Source organism: Sinohyriopsis cumingii, chromosome 8 (assembly GCF_028554795.1).
Source record: "Sinohyriopsis cumingii isolate HCF-2022 chromosome 8, ASM2855479v2, whole genome shotgun sequence".
Classification (NCBI taxonomy): domain Eukaryota; kingdom Metazoa; phylum Mollusca; class Bivalvia; order Unionida; family Unionidae; genus Sinohyriopsis; species Sinohyriopsis cumingii.
In genome coordinates, this window is record NC_142968.1 from 97,469,172 (window position 1) to 97,491,037 (window position 21,866).

A 21,866-nucleotide genomic window follows, 5' to 3' on the forward strand; every position below is an offset into this window, starting at 1 on the left:
ATATATATATATATATATATAAAACTCAATCGCCAAAGGCGAATCTTTTGTTGAGAAAACAAACTGGCAGACTCTGTAGTCAGCTTAATAGGAAATGGTTACAGAGTAAAACACTGAGGAAATCGCTGAAACGCATACATACTATTTTTTATATATAGAAATATTCTTTTAAAAATACCCACTATCTGCAATTATTATTTCATGACCCATTCACATCTAACCATACCCAAGCACTTCCGCTTACATATGTTGCTTTTACATCTATTAATAAAGGATTTAGTTACATATATCATTCAAACCATACACGTGCTATGTGCCCTAAATAAACAAACAGAAAGGGAAAAAAAAAAACATTAGCAACTTATTTCAACACTACAATAAGGGGCCGTCCATTTAGTACGTACGCATGGAGGGGCGGGGGTTAACCCAAATGCATACGCTTGCGTATGGGAGGGTCTACTGATAATATACGTACGCATAGGAAATGTGGGGGGAGGGTGTAACCTCGATACTTATTTGTCTAATATGTAACCTGTTCGATTAGGTTCAATCGGCGTTTGGATTTTAGCGGACACTAGACAAACTGTTTAAAGTTACACAGCTTATTTGATGCAGCCATACATTCAACGTGTACGTACGCAGATGTGTGTGTGTTTGTGTGTGTGTGTGTGTAAAAAAAAAAAGTTCGCATGTGTAGAGGGAGGGGAGGGGTCAAGCTTAGCCAGATTTTGCGTACGTATTAAATGGATGGCCCCTAATCACATCTCTGAACTATTCTTGAAAAAAAAAAAGGGCACACGCTTACTATAATTGGCAAGTCGTTTCTTATGATATCTTCTGCATATTTAATTAAATTGAATTTGACAGTACTTCAGCTTAGAAGGCAGAGATGAAACAACTTTTCATTGTCACAACATGAAACGATCGTGGGTACAAATAATCACCTCCAACTGACTCATGGGTCAATCAGAAAGTCTCCGGTCTTTCCTGTTGACCCGTCTAAAAAAAAAAAAAAAAGTGCTATTTAGAAAGAGACGAGGTTGTTCCGAATGCTCAAGGATAAGAACCGATGAAATTCGAATATCTGAGCGCGCTGAAGTTTGATTGGTTTATCACATTGAATGGCATGAAATTTGAAAGAGTATACATTAAGAAAACAACTTCAATTATTTAACACTTGATGCAGTTAAATCAGTGAAATGCCGCCAATGAGACCACAGTAAGTATATTAACTTTTGCAGTATTGATTGAAAGTTGTGTAATCATGGATTTATTTTCTTCAAATTATGAAAGGGCTAAAGCATAACTTTTTCTTACGCCGTGCTCAAAATGGGGTGGGGGAAACCGAGATCAACTGTTTAAAGTTTATCACTTTACTGTGGCCATTACCTACTGAAAGAGTACAGTGGACCAGGGTACACCAGTTATGTTTTCAAGTTACAACAATATCTCTTTTGTTTTCTCAAAATATTTAATTTATTAAATGTGGAAATATTTCTACAGTTATAAAATGGGTAATATCTTTTACTCTGAGACTTGTAATGCTTGTATAAAAAAGAAAAAGTTAAGCTTGTCGATGTAGCAGGGATGCCTCCATCCATAAAATTTAGAGGGCCCAGTATGTAGAACTGACATTTTCATTGAGAAACAAGTTATCTTCGGGATTTTTTTAACAAAGGCAGAGCATCACCACAGATAGTCCAATAAATCAACCCCCCAAATATTTGTTGATATTGATGGATCATATGTGGGTATGATGTCACCTGTTAATTAAATCTTTCCAGAACAAACCTGTGTACACTTTAGATGCATGCCGGTAATTGTAGACAGTTTCCTCTTACCCTAGCCTGAGTTTCCCCTGACCCTTGCCACCCCATTGTTTTTATTTGGACATTTATGTTGGAGTGTAGGGTCAGAGTCCATTCCCTATCGAAAAGTTGGAATTCACCGACACCATTTGGTGTCAGCATGGGGTAGCCACTTACTAGCTGGCCTAGCAAACTTTAACGAACTTTAACAGAAATATACCTGCGTGAAATTGATAGGAATATGATTTATTTTCACAGATATTGCAAGTAGAGCAGTTGTTATATCTTTAATCTGCTGACAGACTAGCCTGAACAATAGCGTTCATGAAATTTGACCTGGAAATCGCCACTTGCATTTGAATCACATGACTACACAAATCTTGCAACCTACATGTCAATGACATCAGAGTTCAAATAGTCACATGATATAAACAATAAATCATTTATAATGTTGCTGGAGAGAAAAAATCGAACATATGAATCAAAATCCCGTACTATTTACAGAAAAATGAAAGAACATAAACTTCTAAAAAATATTTATTCTGAAAACAACGACCAGGAATCTAAATGTTGCAGCAACTTGAAAAAATAAACATATTCAACAAGGGTAGAGACTACAGGTCAATGAGGTAGTCATGTGAATCAAACAAAATACATTACCGACACATGCTTAGAAGTTGATGAAATTTTGTTTCCACCTTGCTGCAATACCGACAGTTGGGAATTAAGTGTACATTATATTTATGTACAAGTATTATGTGATTATATTTATTCAGAAACATTAAGTGACTTCTGTAAAGTATTTCCAAATTCTGTGTGCAACATCTTTGGAAATTTGTTTATCACTGATATCATGTGATTATATGACCTATGATGTTATTGACATATTGGTTGCGAGATTTGTCTAGTCATGTGACTCTGGATGCAAACGGCCAGATCCAGGTCAAATTTCAGCAGCAATGTACTTTCGTCAAATCTGTCGGTGGATTAAAGACACCAAGAATGCTATGCTCATGATTTTTGAGAAAATAAATCATATTCCTATCAATTTTTTGCAGGTATATCTTGATGAAAGGTTGTTCAAGTTTGCTGGGCTGGCTAATGAGCAGCTACCCCATGCCGACACCAAATGGTGTCAACGAATTCCAACTTTTCGATAGGGAATGGACTCTGACCCTACACCCAAACATAAATATATAAATATACAAAATGGGGTAACAAAGGTTAAAGGAAACTCGCACTAATCTTACCCATGCCACCCTATTTTTGAAATTTGGACATTTTTGTTAGGGTGTAGGGTCAGAGTCCATTGCCTATAGAAAAGTTGGAATCCATTGACCGAGAACAAGATTTGTTAATTTTCAATTGGGATACTTGAAAATAAAATTCTGGGGTTGCCAGGCAGCCATAATTAATACAGAATCATCCCTGTGTGGCATTTTTCAAGTAAAACGAAGAACAGTTGTTCTTTTTATTATAAAATTCTGGATTGTACTAGAGGTATTACACTAGTTAGAATAACAGATTTTAAAAAATAGGCATGAACTGTTATGTATTTGCCAAATGTTGATGTGCGATACACAACCTATAATACAATATATATTAATACATGTAAAGAGGCAAAATGGTGATTATTCACAACTGTTATCAGAAATAACTTTGTGTAAGGTATTATCATTTTTTTTTATAGATACTCCACCTCAAGAGTTTAATGTTTTTGTCTGAGTTTATCATGGTATAAACTCAGTTGCTGAATCACACAGCAAATAATGTCCAAAGGGCATTTTGTAAACTGAGAGTCAGCAACTGACAGTTCATACCACATTAAGCTCAGATTAAAAAAAAAAATTAAACAATTATATTTGCAATTCTTTATAATTTTATTTCTTTTATTGATATTTTGTTTTTTTTTAAAACACATTTCCTCTCAGTTTTAGATCTTTATTTTGCATATGAATTCTTGTTGAGAGTGTCTGCTGTGTAGCTATTTATACAACAGGGGATTCTTCATCTGCAACGTAATAGCTGCATGAACGAAAAAAAGATAAATCTACCAGTGGTAGGCAATCTAAGGCTTTGAACATTCCACAGCATGGTCTTAATCTTTTATCTAACTTGGCACGTGTGATCTGAGTAGAAATTCAATATTCAAGGCAAAGAAAGTGTTGTTTTATTTGACATACAAATGACTCTTGGATCTGATGCTCTCATGAGTTCTTTCTGCCTTGGCCAAATTGTTTATTTGTACATAATATTTAAACCTGTTTTTTTATTTCGATTCAGAGGCATGCATTGTATAGGCCTTCTGATTCAGTGTTTACATTAGTTTACTTTGCAAGTGACTCTTTTTATATAAGTATAAAATAGTTCTCTGTACAGTTTATACAGATATACAGTAGTCCCCCTCTTGAACGCCAACCCCTGACCAGCGGCCATCTGCTCCTTATGGCCACAGTCCGTTGGCACCGACGAGTTTGTGTTAAAAAATACCCCTCACGAAAGGCCACCCGGCTAACGTGGCCAGCATATTAGTGCAATAATGAGAAATTTACCCCTTAAAAGCGGCCACATTTTAATTTAATATGTATCCAGAACCAGTATTTTATTTATAATGTGTGTTAAGTAATCAGAATTGACTAAAGTACATGTACCACTAAAGTTAATATTATATCATTTACGCCTTATGAGAAGCCACATTTATTCCATAAAGCTGAGAAAGACTCAAATTTTAATCCATACAAAATGGTAAGTACGTGTAACTCAATTAGCCTTACTGCTGTGTTATCATAAGATGTTCGGTTTAGTCACTCTGATAGTTGTTAAGATTACAATTATTGAACAGTAGTAACAGCCGAGAAGTGGCAGTATTGAGGTACAATACACAAGTCAGCAGGAAAATGGTTTGATACCCTTTATGGTTTCCCTTATTATGATGTTGAGCTTGTTCACTTTGATAATTAGTGGCTATTACTACTGACAATAATTGTCAAAATTACAAATCCTAACATCCGCAATGTTAAATTTGCTTAATGTTAATGTTACATATCAAAGTAGTTTTGTCTTCACTCACTTAGTGTAAATAAATGTATAAAAACAATAGGGTACCAGACTGCGACTAACGAATGACGTGATAAGATCACTTCCTTTAAAAAAAACACGGCAATTTGTTTACATGCATAAAAATTGTTTTATCAGTACTGTAGTTGGCAACATAAATAACTTAGTGCTAAAAAATCAACATGTCATAGAGGAAAAGAAAAATTCTCAGTTTAGAAGAAAAAGTAATTCAACTGACCGAGATATGGGGTGGGGGTCGAGGATCCTTGCAGAAAACTAATGTCGGAAAGACTCAGACAAACAATGTCGTGAAAGATAATGAAACAATTCTGCAAAAGTGGGAAGGTGAAATATATGGAGAAAGGAAGACCGTTTGAGCCAGGAGATGTTTTTATCCTGATTTGAATGACAAGAAAAAGCAACAATTTTGTCAGTTGAATTGGCATTTGACGACTTTACCGCAAGTAACGGATGGTTATACAGATTTCAAGAGCAACATGATATTAACTGTTCTGTCCTTAATGGAGAATCTGCTGATGTTAATAATGAATTTGTCGAAGATTGGAACAAAAGACTAAACAATATATGCAGGGGATATGACAGCAAGGATATTTTTAATTGTGACGAGAATTTTTGTTTTTATTTTAGACTGTTACCAACAAAGTTTCAGATGATGTGATCTGTGACATAATTATAAAGACAGTTTTAAAACTATATAAATGGTTACATAACATTCTTTTGAAAATGATGAAACATTTTGTTTTACATTTATTTCACAACATGCATGTGATTTTTTAATAAAAATATTAAATGTTTTAGAATTAAATGTACTTGTGACTTTCTTCATATGTATTTACTATTCTTATTTGTCATCCCCCTCTAGAAAGGCCACCCTCATTATAAGGCCACTTCCCCGCTGTGATAGGGGTGGTCTTATAAGAGGGGGACTACTGTAAATGCCATTGAGTCTAATCACATTGTTATATTCTGACCAATGGAAATGTTCCATACATTTATCAACTGATGCGACTGCAATTATTGGTGCAGTAAAACAGTGGTAAATAGTCTCATTCCTAATAGAATATACAGTTTCTGTAAGAAATGCAAATAGGTAAAAAGTTAAATTGTAGGACTGGTTTCACATGGGTACTTCTGTTTTATATAAAATTGAATACTTGTACTTTTACCAGTCTTTACTATGCTAAACTATAGATGACACAGTTGTTTAAATGGAATGTGCTATATGACTCATAGTCAGAACTAGATGCAACACCAGGAAATCTTTTGACAAAGAATGATTTGAGTTCCCTTTACTCTTCTGTACTTGTTATACCAGTTGAATATTTCAAGATAACACTGACAACAAATATGGAGTTAAAAAATGCATTGAGTTTTGGGTAGTTCCTTAGCCATAATCTGCATCGCAAGAAGTGCAGTATAGATATATTGACCTTAAAAATATTGGATAGCAATAAGACTTATTGTGAATGAACAGACAGATTACAGCTACTATTTGTAAATAGAGATGTGCACTTGACAATTAGCAGCATATGTAATGTGAAGTCCTCAAGTGATAGTCCTTTTACGTCATTGCTCGCAAAGTTCTTTTGTTAGTGGTTTACTCATGAAATTTATCTTAGCAAGCTAACGTTTTGATTATCATATTACTTGCTCAGTAATATGAACTAGAAGTTTCTTGTTAGGGATATTTTGGAAGTGTGTTCAGATTTTTATTTCCAAATAAGAAATATGCTATAGTCTGATAATACAAACCCATTTGTTTGTACCCCCATAACGATATAAATAATGGAAACCTTTAATGTTATAAAAAGTGCAAGGAACTTAGTCAATTTATTGATTGATTTATAGTTTCTGACCTGACTCTGAGTAGAGTGGCCCTAACACCGTCATCTTATGCATGTTTCATGCTTAACGAAAGTTTTCGGTGTAATAGACAGACATGCTCGGATCCATTTCCAGTTTCTGGACAAGTCCATTTTCAGCAAAGAGGTGTATCACGACTACAGATGTACATACATAAGTCATCTGCTTCCAATATTTACAATGTCGAATCAAGCAAAGGAAAATAATGACAACTACAAATTTGCTTTTCATGTGGATTTAACAAGCGGTTTAATTTCTATGTTCATGTATGCAGAGGGATGCAATTCCAAACTGTCAAGGTTATGTAATTTGCGCAATTATTCAGCAGTTGCCGAACAGGATGAACTACATCATTATGTTGTCTGATGGAAATAAAGTAGCCTATAGTGTACGCAATATGGCGCCATGTTAGTATGGAAAGTCCATTAAGCATGAAATGGTGCAGGGGATGCCAGCATTAGTGCCATTCTGGTCACAGTCAGGTTAGAAATTATAAATCAGTGATTCAATTGACTTAAGTTATGTACACTTTTTATTACATTAAACGTTCTCGTTTTTTAAATCGGTAGGTGGGTACAAACAAACGTGTTTGTATTATCAGACTGTAGACAATATTGAAAATATTATTGCTATCAGAATGCTGCTACTAATGAGAAAACATTCTTTTGTGCTGTGATTTTTACACGTACTTCTCATTGTTCTCAGCATAAAAGGGATTTGTCTCAGTTGCAAAATGCGTATAAAATTTGACAATATCTTCTCTTTGCAGACGTGGTAAGACTCCAAGGAAAAGAAATGCAACAAATGGCACTACACAAGACCCAGTAGAGGTGAGAGAGATTAGGACTGTACACGACAATCATGGCAAATCCATTTTTAAGAAAATGAAGGACTTATAACCTAAACACCAGTGGGAATATTTAAAACTTGTAAAATTATTTAAATCAGAACTGGAGATCTTGCATCAAATGAGCAAGTAACTGGCATGAAATAACATAAGTATATGTTAATTTCCAAACTTTTCAAGGTTTTATTTTTTTTTAAATAAAGTGATGAAATAGGCTATGATTGTGCATATTTACACTTAGTGATTTGAATGAAAAATCTATCATGGTACAAACTTGAAAAAACTTAAATGTAAGGGGTTGCCTTAAATTTAAATTTTGTTTCTCTTAAAAAATCCACGACTTTGAAGAAGATAAAAACTTTTTAACAAATTTATTCTATGGTAAACAAAATGTTTAAAGTGAATAAAATGTATCATCACTTAAATTGAGAAATTTTCTTATTTATGATTATTTTCTAAAATAGATGAACAAGTAAAAAATATTTTTAAAAATTTAGTTGATCAAAAGATACTTAAGTCAGTGGTAGTTATTAGATTTAGCATCCCTTTGCTGTAGTTCTGCAAGTTTATATTTTTCCATTGTTTTTGCGCCTGTTCGTATAGTTATAGAGTAACATGTGGGATAAAATACTCTGAAAACTTTCTGAAGTCTTTTTAAAATAACTTGCTTCATATAATCTGTTTTCTTATATACACTGATAGAGATTTGTTTTTCTCAGCCAGTTCATTTTTTCTCCTTAACATATCACCATATTTTACATATTACCTTGCATTCTGCAGGTGTACTGCCGGATTCGGCCCATTGATAACCCAGATGATCCTGTGTGCATCAAAGCTATAAGCACAAGTATTGTCCAGCTTATTTCCAATGAGGTAAGTTAACTATGGCATGAGACCAAAGTTTACCAAATAAGCAAACAAGTCTGGCCAACATGTTCACAAAATAATTATTTTTTTAATTTTTTCCTTGATACTGGATGTGTATCTGAGACTTAAGGAGTTGAAGAAGCATCATCCTTGATTTGGTTTATCACCCCATGGGCTGTTCTTAACCTGTGGTTTAATTTTTGTAGACATTGTGTCAATAAAAGTCATTTAGTACACTGGTAAAATGAGAATGAGTAATTATGATAGAAGCTCTGAATATTTGTAAATTTTAACAAATCAGATGACAAAAATAATCTAGCATTTTTAATTCTAGGCATTTAGTTAATAATTTGTTTATTTTTCCTCTAGCAAGTACTGTCAAAGTTTTAATATTGTACATTTGATCACTACAAGTTATGGATGCTCTATGCACATTTGAATTTGATCTCTGTAAAATATATTATTGTTAAATAGAGCCATATATCCAAACATCTTAAATTTGTCTTGGTTACTACCATTTGATACGTTCACAGATATGTGATAAATGTCTTGATGATTGTATGGTACATTGTTCATAAATTGTGGAGCAAAGCAACAAATAGCAGGCCAGGGAGTAAAAGACAATTCATTAAATTCTTGTTTGGAGCTCTGTAATCAAGTTTCATAGCCATACCTACAAAAATACTTTACTGTAGTTAACATATATATTGGGACATGATAAAATAATTAAAAAAATTCCTGTCCCACAACTAATGATGAAACTTTTTTCCCCTAAGTCATATATTCCAAGACTGAAGAAGCAAAATAAATTTGTGTTAATTTGAATATATCCATGAACTCCCCATATATGTAGCATAGGCATCCATACTGTAGCATGTATCGCATATGTCCAATAACACACGATACATTGTTCGTTGCCACGAACATTGAGAAACAAATTGTGTTTGGTTGTGCTCAAATGTTTAAATGTGTTATCTGACTGAAAACTGGATCTAAAAAATCACAGTCGAGAGGAAATAATCAACTGATTGCTTGAAGACAACTGCCATTAATCAGTGTTTCCCTTTATGCACATTTGTGCATCAGGGATGCATGCTTAAGAAAATTGATGCACACATTTTTTGCCATGCGGTTTTTTTTACGCAAAGGATTCGCATAATGCGATCAGGATTTATTTAATATCGAAATGCATTGGACAATGGTGGCATCGTGTGTTCTTCCAGCAAAGGCATTGACTGCTTCCCCGCTTTGTTTACTGCCTGCATTGCCCTCTTCTATATTCGTAAAGCGGAGTGCAACGCAGGGTGTATATGAAATAAGGAACCACACTAGCACAGGCAATGTTATGACTGAGTAGCTTCATCTACTTTCGCGAGCTCTTGCGTGATTTCCATCGAGCTCAGCAAAATGTTGCCCTTATGTTTAACTTAAATGCTTGTTGCACTAGAAAGTGACCTCCAGATTAAAACGTTGTGCACTAAGAATCATTAGCAAAGAAGTGAAATAAGCAGAACACAAAAGAGTAACTGTGAATCTGACTTTAATGACAAATGGAGAAAGTAATAACCTTTACTGGAATATGGCACATCCGTTAGGATTACCGATGTGACTTCTCATCGCATCATTGCGAGGACTGCAAAAGTGAATAATCCTTTCGCGACAGGGTTTAATAATTTTTAAAAATCTGCCTTCATTCGCCACAAGATATATGGAGAACACATTAGAACCTAAGACATTCTTTCACAACAAAGAAATCAGTAAACTTGCAGAGAAAAATGCATTTATTTGGATTACAAAGTCGGGGGTCAGTGCAGATTTTGTTGGTTTTTAACTCTGTTGCAGTAGAATATAGATCTTAAAGTTCAAGTGTAACTTATTAGAAACAAGATGAATCCTTGGGCCTCCTTGATTTTTTGATAAATTTGTTCTAAGATGAAGTACAATGAATCCGATGATAGTTCACATTTTATGACAGGCAGTAAATTAACTGCCATCTGGTTATAAAAGATTTATTAGGCTTTTTGTATTGGCTTGTATGTAATGTCTATAATATTGCTTCAAAAAGATTATAAGGAGACTGTTAAAAGTAAGACTTTAAAAGAAAAACAAACTAATAAAATTATTCTTTGAATGGACAATGTATTTTTTTATTAATTGTGCATGTTGGTTTATTTGTATGCTTAGAGAGAGAGAGAGAGTATACTGCGCAAGTTGCATTATCCTATTTCAAGCTTTAAAAGATACGAGTCAGAGGAACATTTGTCAGTACATTTTTGACCCCCACATTTTTTATTTGACCCCCAGTTCTGACACCAAGGTTTTTTTTAACCCTCAGTTTTACCCCCCTGGGGGATACACTGCATTAATGCTTGACATGGCATTAGGTGCAAAGTAACCAAGATTGAGTTACATCCATGTTAACTATGTGACAGTATATGAGAAATAAAATTATTATTGGAAAATACATTCACTCAAGTGCAAGTGCAAATCTTTTTTGGTAGCATTAGTTACAAAAAGTATTATTAAAGTAAGTTATTGCTGTGTATACTATTTACCTGACATCAATGCCCATTTATATTTATAGGTTACTGCATTTGTATGGGAACATGTGAGTGCAGTATATCCTTCCGACAAAACGAGTTCATATTTTCCCATACAAATGCAGTAACCTTTTTATTATATGCTCATTTTTTATTCTACCAAAGGTTTAGTTATATAAACAAAATACACTACAAGAAACAACGTAAATGAATGAATGTCGTATTCCAAACTAAATACACAAGCGCAGATTTGACATTACAAAATGACATCATCATTAATGCACACATAGCTCTGCCCAGATAAATTTGAACTTAATCGCACAGTCGGCATAACTTTTGAAAGAAAATGGCGTGTCTAGTTAAAATTGAAATTTGCAGTAATATCGTGAATGAATGCGCATTGCAACAACTTTTCCATTTGATCTGGAATGAATATATTTTGGTATTTTGTTTCGATTCAACGAAAGTTTGTGATTTTGGCATGGATTCATCTGTGCAAATTATACATGAAATACATCGGATTGAAGTGGCGCAGGGAAGCGTGTTTACGTCTGCAAATGTTTCTGTTTCTGTCACAATGTTTGAAATCATAACGTGGGAAAAATGTGAAGTTTTTCAATTGCAATTTTCAAAATGACGCTATGGAATTTAATGTGTATTTCATTTTGAGTGCAGTAAGGAGGATGCAGTTGCACTTATCATCGAAATTACTGCACAATTCCGAAATGTGTGATCCAGATTGAAAACCTAAGACATGGCTCATGTAATTCAGATTTGCAGAATTAAGAAAAAACATTTTGAGGAAATTCAGGATTTAAAACTGTAAGTATATTTTATTTTGCCATTCTTATCACCAGATAAAGAAGACAGTATATATCTTGTCACTTGTATGTTATTTGTAAGGACATAATCGTCCGTCGTTTATATAATGTAGCTAGCCTAAATCCGTAACATTGTATCAACGCGGAATGTGCCAAAACAGCTGGGGTTTTTTTGCAGTCCACGAAACATGTTTTAGTTCATTCAGAAACAAATTTAAATAACCACAACGTAAAGAGCCTCTTACACAAGTTTATATGATATGTTTACAAATCAAAAGTGCTTGTGTCTGCGTCATTGTTTGTTTACAATAGAAAGTAGTTCCTTTATTCATGTGAATGCTATATGTTTATTGTTGCGCACGTTCAGTATCGGGGAATATTGAATGATTCTGACAATGTAAAGTTAACGGGGGAAAAAATGAGCATATAATAAGAATTATTACTACAGATGCCAAGCAGATAGAAGCCTGGATGGTGAATAAACACAACTGGCAACCCTACTGAAAAATTGGGAGAATCCTCTTTTTTGGACCCATCTCCCAATTCCCCGATTTTTAAGAAAAAATCAAAATTTGTCAACTACTCAAGGAAAAAAGTCTATTTTTATATATACAATAACATCATTTTCTGTTTCCCAGTTTCTGTAATTGGTTTTTCTGTGTCTGGTATGTTTCTTAGTACCTTATCACATTTGGCTTGAAATTCCGGTTTTTATCTGCCAATACAAAGATACAGAGATTGTCTCACAGTGTGGTTCTTTTTATCTGACCACATTAGCATAATGGATAAGTTTCTCAGCAAGAAGCATAAAAAAGTATTTGAATTTTCACCAACCAAGAAAAAGAAATAGGATCAGAAATACAGGAGTGATTGGGAGAAGCAATTTGCTTTCAATCTTCCATCGACTTGCAGAGCCTATCATGCCAGTGTTGCTCACACCTTCTTTCAATATGATTTGATGGTCTAGATGACATTAATAAACACAGTGCAAGCGTTGCATATGTGTCTAAACAATGACCTGGCCTTTTTCTCCAGCCGAATGGACTGAATCAGCACTGACAATCTGCATAGAGAGTTTCAACTTTACCAAATCTACAGTTTAGACGCAGAATTGATGCAAAAAAAGCAGTGGCTTGCTGTCAGGAGAAAAAAAAGGATGGATCTGGCCAACTGTTGTTTCCAACCCTTGGAAGAGTAGTGCTATCAGTACTTTCAATACCGCACAGCAACAGCAATGCTGAGAGAGAGCATTTTCAATGGTCAGATAAAACAGAACTAGCCAGACTGTCAGCATCAACCCTGGAAGCTATTAACTATTCTTGCTAGCAAATTTGGCACCCTAGGACAAATAAATGATGAACTTTTGCAGAAATGCAAATCTGCAACATGCAATGGGCTGAAATAAAAAAAAAGTAGACATCTTTATCCTGATATATACACCTTACTTTTGTACCTCCTGATTTTTTACCCCGACTCCTGATTTTTAATGTTTTTTATAATATTGATTTTGATTTATTCAATGTTGGCAGGCCTGTGAATAAACACAACTGGCCATAAACAGTAAACTTGTTTGAACTTACCAACAGGACATCAAAACCAAAGGTTATTTTGATTACAAAGCAAGCTGACTTTGGATTCTTTTAAGTGTGCTGATTATGTTTTATGTTTTGCTTTTTTTTTGTTTGTTGGAATATACTGTTTACAAAGTCAACTGAGATATGAAAGCTAACTTTGTTTCCTTTTCACCGGTATTCATGGGAATTTTGAAAATAAATTGGAACAGTTTTTAAAGTGAAACATTATAGTGCTACGTGCATTGACATCGACAACTCAGCATCGCCCAGAGATTTGGAGAAAAAAAATCATTTGATGAATTCATAAAGGCAAGAAGAGATGATTTTGCCAAAAATATGATCACTGACATGGATGAATTTCTAGTGTGCTTTGATCTTATTCCTGGATGGACTGATGAGGTTAAAAGTGAGAGAACTAGCATGACTGGTGCAGATTTGAAAAAAATCTCACTTTTAGTCCTTGCAGTTTCTGCTGCAGGAGATATGTTGCCTGTAACAATAATTTTTCATGGCATGAGAAAGTTCAGAATGTATTCATGCACCAAAAGAATGGATCATGCATGTGCATGAGAAGGGTTGTGTTGATCAGTCACATCCTGACACCAGGCCAACCAGTTCTAACACTAACATCTTAATGCTGAGGGTCTATTGAGGCAGCTGTTAGTACAATTTAATAAGTCTTTTGGTATGACTTGGCTGGGTTTGAACCTGCAACCTCCTGCATACAAGGTGGGTATGAGTTTAAGAATTTTTTTGTGTCAAATGGTTAATGTCACTGAGTTAAAGAAGACCAATGTTTCTGCACAAATAAATTTTGCACCATCTACAGTTCACAAATAGTGTGGATGGTTTATACTTTTGCTGTGTTAATTAGGGCCACCTGGTGTCCCCATCTTTTTTTTTTTTAAATCGAAAGTTAGTAAATCTTGTTTCCCAAATCTTTATCCTCCTTCCATTCCTGTATTATGTGTATTACTAGATTGGAACCATAACTTTACCTTATTCCACACCTAAAGTCATCCCAATCATACAAAGTTTGCCATTGCTTTTAAGTGCAGCATTGAATCATAATAATTCAGTGGCCAAGGAAAAAATTATCTTCCCAGTCAATTAAAGTTTCCATTTTCTAGGGATGTGAGCCCCAGAATTTTGTTTGGAATCATCCCAGCTGACTAAAGGAAGAAGAACAATGGTTTTCACACAATAACTTTCTCCATCATCCACAGTTACCAAACTTTGTGGATGACTTGCATTTTTGGTAAGGTAGCAGATTATCAACTGAAAGAACAAATGTGTTTACTACACAGTAACATTAGTTTTGTATAAAATACCTGAACCAAACTTTGCTGATATCTTGCACATGGGGCAGGGAACAAACATGTAAATATTGGTTTCCAAAAGTAAAGGTCACTGACTGAAAGAAGAAACATTTGTCTCTTCACAGAGGACCTTTACACATTGGCATATAATGCACTGTTCACACTTTTGTTTTACATTTAGCTCATCTTCACTAGTCAAGGTTCCCGAATGTTAACCTGTCTACGCCTTGGCGGATGATAAGTCAGATATTTCAGTGCTTTGTCCTAGCGACATCTGTTGGATTTCATGCGTTGCATCCCATAGTATTTAATGCCATCTAACCAATAGCATTGTCCATTCCAGTTGTGTACTCCTCTCATCTCGATCAGGGGCCCCGAGTGGCCAAGTGGTCTAAAGCGCTCTCTGTTACGGATCACTGCCATCTCACCTCTGTCTGCGTGGGTTCGAGTCTAGGATTCGGCCAATGTGGGTATGTGAGAAAGCTTGCCAGTAGCTTCTCGTGGGTCGGTGGTTCTTCCCAGTGTTTTCCCGGGTTCTTCCTCCACCATTAATACTGGCCGCCATGTATAGCCTATCGTGTGCTGAAAAATGGCGTTAAACCCCACGACATCAACATCATCTTGATCATGTATAAATAGTGTTCATATTTGAACAACTTGATTTTGTTTGGATGTGGTGGCTTGTTGCCACATCCAATAAAATTCACAGACTCAGAGCACTGAAATATCTGATTGGTTTTCCAAGGTGTAGATAGCTTAACATATTGGAGCCTTGGCTAGGGATGATGAATTTAACTGTATTTCGATTTTTTCTTCTTCTCGATATCGTGCTTGGCTGCCATCATATTTTGAAATTGTCAGACCATGTAGTAGAGTTTAATCCATCAATACAGAACAGATGTTCTTGTCTTCAAATCTCTGTTCCTGGACTTATTATATTTTTGAGGCTTTTGGTCGTGTACTGCAGATTTTTGTTACATGAGAAGCACTTGAGTGAATCATTATACCTATCATTCTTATTTCAGAATTCTACAGCATTTGCAAGAACAGGGCAGCTGAAAGAGGTTGGTAATGTTTCATCAATGTTGATCATAGAAAATAATCATCAAATTATTATTGTCTTTTTTAAAATGGCAATTTTGTGAGAAAGACAGTCTTTCATAATTTGTGCTAAAAACAAGTAAATAACACGTGCCAATTGTAAGTACCAGTTGAACAGATAAACTAAATTTGTTAAAATGGTCAGCAAGGAAAAATGTGTTGCAAATTTTTTATTACTTGTATGTAAATATGATCCCTTTCATTTCCACATTTTTTAACTTGCTGAATCTAGCACACATACAACAATTTGATGTTGTGGTATTGTTATGATGAACTGAACTGCTGCTTGTGAATTATGATTCTTCTTAATTCAATATTTATCATGGTTTTGTAAATTCAGAGCTGTAGCTGAGTCCAAATGTCTCTCTTTCAGTATCAGTACAAGTTTCAGTATGTGTTTGATGAATACACATCACAGAAGGCCATCTTTGACTATGTATCACTGCCCCTGGTGGAAGACCTAATTCATGGGAAAAATGGTATGTAGTAATTATTGGCACTGGGTTGTTTAAAACTGTCAATATGTCCTCGTTTACCTACTATAATATTTTGATGACAATTTTCCATAGATTCACATATTTCCATGATATATTTGGTCAACTAGGTCATTATTTAGATCAGTAAATATTTAAGTTGAAAGGAAGGGAATGGTAAGGACTTTATGCAAAAATTGATGGGGTCGCCAGCCAATATGGTACGAAAATACCACCAACAGATAAATGGGTGTAATTATCCCTCAACACAGAGCTCTTTACACTAGTTCTATGAGAGTCAGTGCCTGAATAAATACCTCGTCAATGTCTGTGGTATAAAGTCACAGTGGAAATTGTCATTTCAGAAAGACTGGTATGCTATCATTAAAACACTGTGCTTTTATCATGCAACATTTATGATTCAATTTCTCAGGTATGTGATATAGTTTTGAAATTGTTCTGTCAGAAATAAATGTCCGTGAAGATTGTGGACAAAAGTAATAAAAATACATTTTTCTGTGATAATTCTTTTGGAAAGTGGACAAAGAAGGTATTATGTCTCCTATGTGACTACCTTATCAGTTATGGTGGGAAACGGTTGAGATTTCTTGCACTTTATGACAAGAATTTAAAAAACATAAAAACCCTTGTAAAACATTTACTGAAGTACTTTCATGTTTCTTGATTTAATAATTGAATGAAAGCTCGCACCATATATTGAGAAATAACAGGTAACAAAATTTGTTAAATTTTTCTGTTGCAAGTTTGAACATACATGGAATTCCGTTTAATGAGTAAAGATATTCAGGAAGTGTACAACATTTATGTTCTCAGTTGTAGAAAAAGTTTCTGCCCATGAGATGAAGTATATCCATTATTCACTCATAGAAAACAAATTTTTTTTATGCTCAGATGTATTGGCTAGCAAGATGTACTGTATAACAGATTGAAATAGCAGATTTCTTACTGGATCCCTTGCGATGTCAGCAGTTTGCCATTAATGTTTTATGTTGTTTTGTTATTCATGTAAATAATAACATAATTTTCCTTCCCAATTCAAAGTAAAATAGCACATTGTTGGATTGAACTCAAGTTGTTTTTAGCAGGAGGTGGCTATATTTACTGCTCAACTATATAAACCTTGACAAATAACTTAAAATTTCATGGTTATGATGTTATCCATTTCTTTTGACTGCCAGTGAAAAGAATATATATATATATATATATATATATATATATATATATATATATATATATATATATATATATATATATATATATATATATATATTTTCACTCCATTTAAATATATGGGTTATTTCTTAGAAAATCTGGTATCTCATGGCCTAGCATATAAAAAAATGTCTTTATGATCTGTATTTGAGTGCTGGCAGATTGTTATCAGTAAAAAGGCACAGTAATTACAGGTGTCAGCTTGTCTTTAGTAATGGTTTATTTCCTTGTCACTCACCTCTAAAAACTTATGATCTGTGATCTGGTATTCCTTTTTCACATGTGTCAGTTAAGGAAATCTGCCTTTCATTGTAGTACATGTGACAGTTGTTTCTTTTGGCTGACTTTCAAGCAGTTTGGCAGGTTTACAGAATCGAATTAATGGCAATTTGTTGTTGCATAGTATATTGGCTTGTGGAGTTTTCTTTGTAAATCAAAATACATGAAGACATAACATTTAAGTCATTGGAATAATGTATTCTAATCAATGACAACATCAGTCTTAAGTGTAAACTCTGATCTGCATAAACTTTGAATATGTTTCTGGTCAGTGGATCACACATTTGCTGGAAAACGGATTGGATGACAGGACATAGTAAAATAAACTAGACATTATATCATTAATTTCCTAATTACCAGCAGATTAATTCAGTATACATGTAGCCTTCATTGACATATCCCATTTAAAGGATTGATGATAAGTTAAAAATAATGTACAGTTAAGACTGACTTGTTTACTAATGTTGATTGGCATTTCAGAACAAAAAAAAAATTAATGTGTACACTTAATAGATATTTTAAAATATTTATAATTTGTACTTGTCTTTTCTTGATTTTTATTTACAATTTCAACTTAATCTTTGTGAAGATGCCTGTTGGACCTTTAACTATCCTGACCAGAGACCAAGTTATTTATGCATTCTTTTATTCAAATAAAATTTCAATACCAAATGCAGAAATTAATCTTTTTTTCCTTCTGTCAAGATTTTTGCTTGAAATTTTCTTTTTACAATACTTTGAGCAGGCATACACACCACTCATGCTGTGTACAGTCATACATGCATGAAGGCACACATATATACACAAGCATACAAGTAATACAATGATAAAACAAGAAAAGATCTTTGATTGTTCCATTTCCTAAAATGTCATAGATGTATCTTCATTGGCATGAATGATTTTAGGCTATGCCAAGGACCCTTTTCATTTTTGTAAAAATGATTAATTTCGTTGGTTGACAGACTTAAATACTGATTTTGATTAAGTTGAGCATGATATGTGTGCTGGTTGCTAGAAAATGTAAAGAAGGGAACAATTCAAAATCATCAGTGCAAACACAGTTGTATTTGTTTCCAAGCAATGCACTGTGAGAAAAATTGAAGACTCAAATTTACTCATGCATCTTGATCCTAGTACAGAAGGCTCATGAATTGTGTTGGGGAGGGGAGGCTGATACTAATAACAAGTTCTTCGTTTCTGGGTTTACTCATTTCTGCAATCAATATTCACTTTTATAGCATTATATACTTTGCATCAGTCATTAAGCAAGACTATAGTCTGAATATACTTCCCTGTTTGTTTGTACCCCTCTACAGATTTAAAAAGTTTCTTTGTAATATAACTTTCCAGAACTGTGGATATCTTTTGTTATAGCAGTTAAGGAAATTGTAGAAATCTCTGCTGTAATGTCTATAGCGACTGATTCATAGCATGTAATGCTGAGACAGTGGATTTCTTTGCAGAAATTAATATATTCACCTTGTGAGTGCCTGTGGTAATATTATTTGTGACCTGTTTTTTCTTTTTCTTCTTAAAATGGACCACTTTTACATCACTGCACAGATTCTGTCTTGAATTATTTTTTGATAACATTAATCTTTATTGGACAATGAGACAAATCTGCTGAGCATCAGTTTTCAAAAATGTAGTCACCTAGGTACAACCACAGGTTTTCAAAAAAAGTTCTACCCCTGGGTCAATCCTATCTACATGCTTTAAGCATCTCTAAAGTTAAATAAACCACTGCCTGTCAACCAGAAATGTATTCATAGTAAAGTGATAAAATATGCTAAGGGATAGGTGTGGTTATCTAGTTCTGGTGATTCATTAATTGTGTCATATGTATTTACAACATATCTTGGCATCTGTATATGTTAGTATATTGGTTTGGTACTTTTGTCCAATTCATTTGAAGAGATGCCGTAATTATGACTATATTAGTTGCATTGAGATGTTACTAAAAATTAACTAGCATTATTTTTCTTTTCATTTCTCAGGTCTTTTATTCACCTATGGTATTACATCCTCTGGAAAGACCTACACAATGACAGGCACACCACAAGATCAGGGAATCTTACCCAGGTGTCTGGATGTTTTATTCAACAGTATCGGTCATTATCAGTCCAAGAAATATGTAAGTTCATAGAGGATATGTAAACTTTTTCAGTCGGTACTGGCTATTTTCATGTGCTAAGAATAGTCCTTCGTGTAAGACCTCGATGCTGATATTTATGTTGTGGGCATCAAGGTCTTACAGCCTAACTAATGGCACTGTGTAGCGTGTTTTGGTGTCGACTAACATCGTTACGAAAGTCAAATTTTCAGGAATATTTCACACAGCTGACAACTAAAATAATGATGCTTTTCTACAAAGTAAAGTCATAATGTTTTAATCAGGCTTTACTTACTCTGATGTCTTTTCTCTAATAAATTCAAATTCTCGCAAAAGAACTGGACCTGTTTTCAAGTTTCATTGGCCTACATTTCAGTTAGCTGGAAAGTGATGAAAATTGGATTAAGTAGAAATATTATTCTTTAACGAAACGGGGGCCCCGAGTGGCCGAGTGGTCTAAAGCGCTCTTCGTTACGGATCACTGCCATCTCACCTCTGTCTGCGGCGGTTCGAGTCTAGGATTCAGCCAATGTGGGTATGTGAGAAAGCTTGCCAGTAGCTTCTCGTGGGTCGGTGGTTCTTTCCGGGATTTTCTCGGGTTCTTCCTCCACCATTAATACTGGCCGCCATGTATAGCCTATCGTGTGCTGAAAAATGGCGTTAAACCCCACAACAACAACAACTTTAACGAAACGAATAAAAAATATATTACAGTAGTCCCCCTCTTGAACGGCCACGTGCTCCTTACGGCCAGAATCCGTTGGCACCGATGAGTTTGTGTTCAGAAGTACCTATCACAAAAGGCCACCCGGCTAACGTGACCAGCAGCCAGCATATTAGTGCAATAATTTAAAATTTACCCCTCACAAGCGGCTGCATTTTATTTTAATATGTATCCAGAACCAGTGTTTTATTCATAACCTGTGTTAAGTAATCCAATTTCTGTTTCCCAATGTCAGGTTTTCATTACTGAAAGAAGTGTTGACTTAGGTACATGTACCACTAAGGTTAATATTATATCATTTACGCCTCACAAAAAGCCACATTTATTCCATAAAGCCAAGAAAGACTCAAATTTTAATCCATACAAAAGGGTAAGTACATGTAATCCAATTAGCCTTACTGCTGTGTTATCATAAGATATCCGGTTTAGTCCCTCTGATAATTGTTAAGGTTACAATTAATGAACAGTAGTAACAGCCGAGAAGTGGCAGTATTGAGGTACAATACACAAGTCAGCAGGAAAATGGTCTGATAGCCTTTATGGTTTCCCTTAGTAAGATGTTGAGCTTGTTCACTTTGATAATTAGTGGCTATTACTACTGACAATAGTTGTCAAAATTAGAAATCCTTACGGCCGCGAGGTCAAATCTGCATGATGTTAATGTTACATAGCGAAGCCGTTTTGTCTTCTCTCACTTAGTGTAAAGAAATTTATAAAAACAATAGGGTACCAGACTGCGACTAACTAATCACGTGACAAGATCACTTCCTTTAAAAACGCACAGCAATTTGTTTACATGCATAAAAAATTGTTTTATCAGTACTGTAGTTGGCAACATGAATAACTTACTGCAAAACGATCAGCATGTCATTGAGGAAAAGAAAAATTCTCAGTTTAGAAGAGAAAGTAAAAGTAATTCAACTGACCGAGAGGTGGGGGGGTGTGAGGACCCTTGCAGAAAACTAATGTAGGAAAGACTCAGATAAACAATATCATGAAAGATAATGAAACAATTCTGCAGAAGTGGGAAGGTGAAATGTACAGAGAAAGGAAGATTGTTTGAGCCAGGAGATGTTTGTATCCTGATTTGAATGACAAGAAAAAGCAACAATTTTGTCAGTTTAATTGGGATATGACGACTTTAACACAAGTAACGGATGGTTGCACAGATTTCAAGTGCGACACAATTTTAAGTGTTATGTCTTTAGTGGAGAATCAGTTGATGT

At 34.5% G+C, this 21,866-nt stretch overlaps 1 protein-coding gene across 1 annotated transcript in view; it reads left to right on the forward strand.

The window, feature by feature from the left end:
* Positions 1 to 343: 343 nt before the first annotated feature.
* Positions 344 to 21,866, forward strand: part of LOC149794203 (kinesin-like protein KIF23) — an 86,184-nt gene continuing 64,661 nt past the window's right edge. The window contains exons 1-6 of the mRNA XM_089968311.1: positions 344 to 1,219; positions 7,519 to 7,579; positions 8,377 to 8,469; positions 15,743 to 15,781; positions 16,192 to 16,297; positions 19,801 to 19,937. Of these exons, the coding sequence (XP_089824437.1) occupies positions 1,200 to 1,219; positions 7,519 to 7,579; positions 8,377 to 8,469; positions 15,743 to 15,781; positions 16,192 to 16,297; positions 19,801 to 19,937 (456 nt within the window). The 5' untranslated portion in view covers positions 344 to 1,199. The remainder of the gene's footprint in view (positions 1,220 to 7,518; positions 7,580 to 8,376; positions 8,470 to 15,742; positions 15,782 to 16,191; positions 16,298 to 19,800; positions 19,938 to 21,866) is intronic.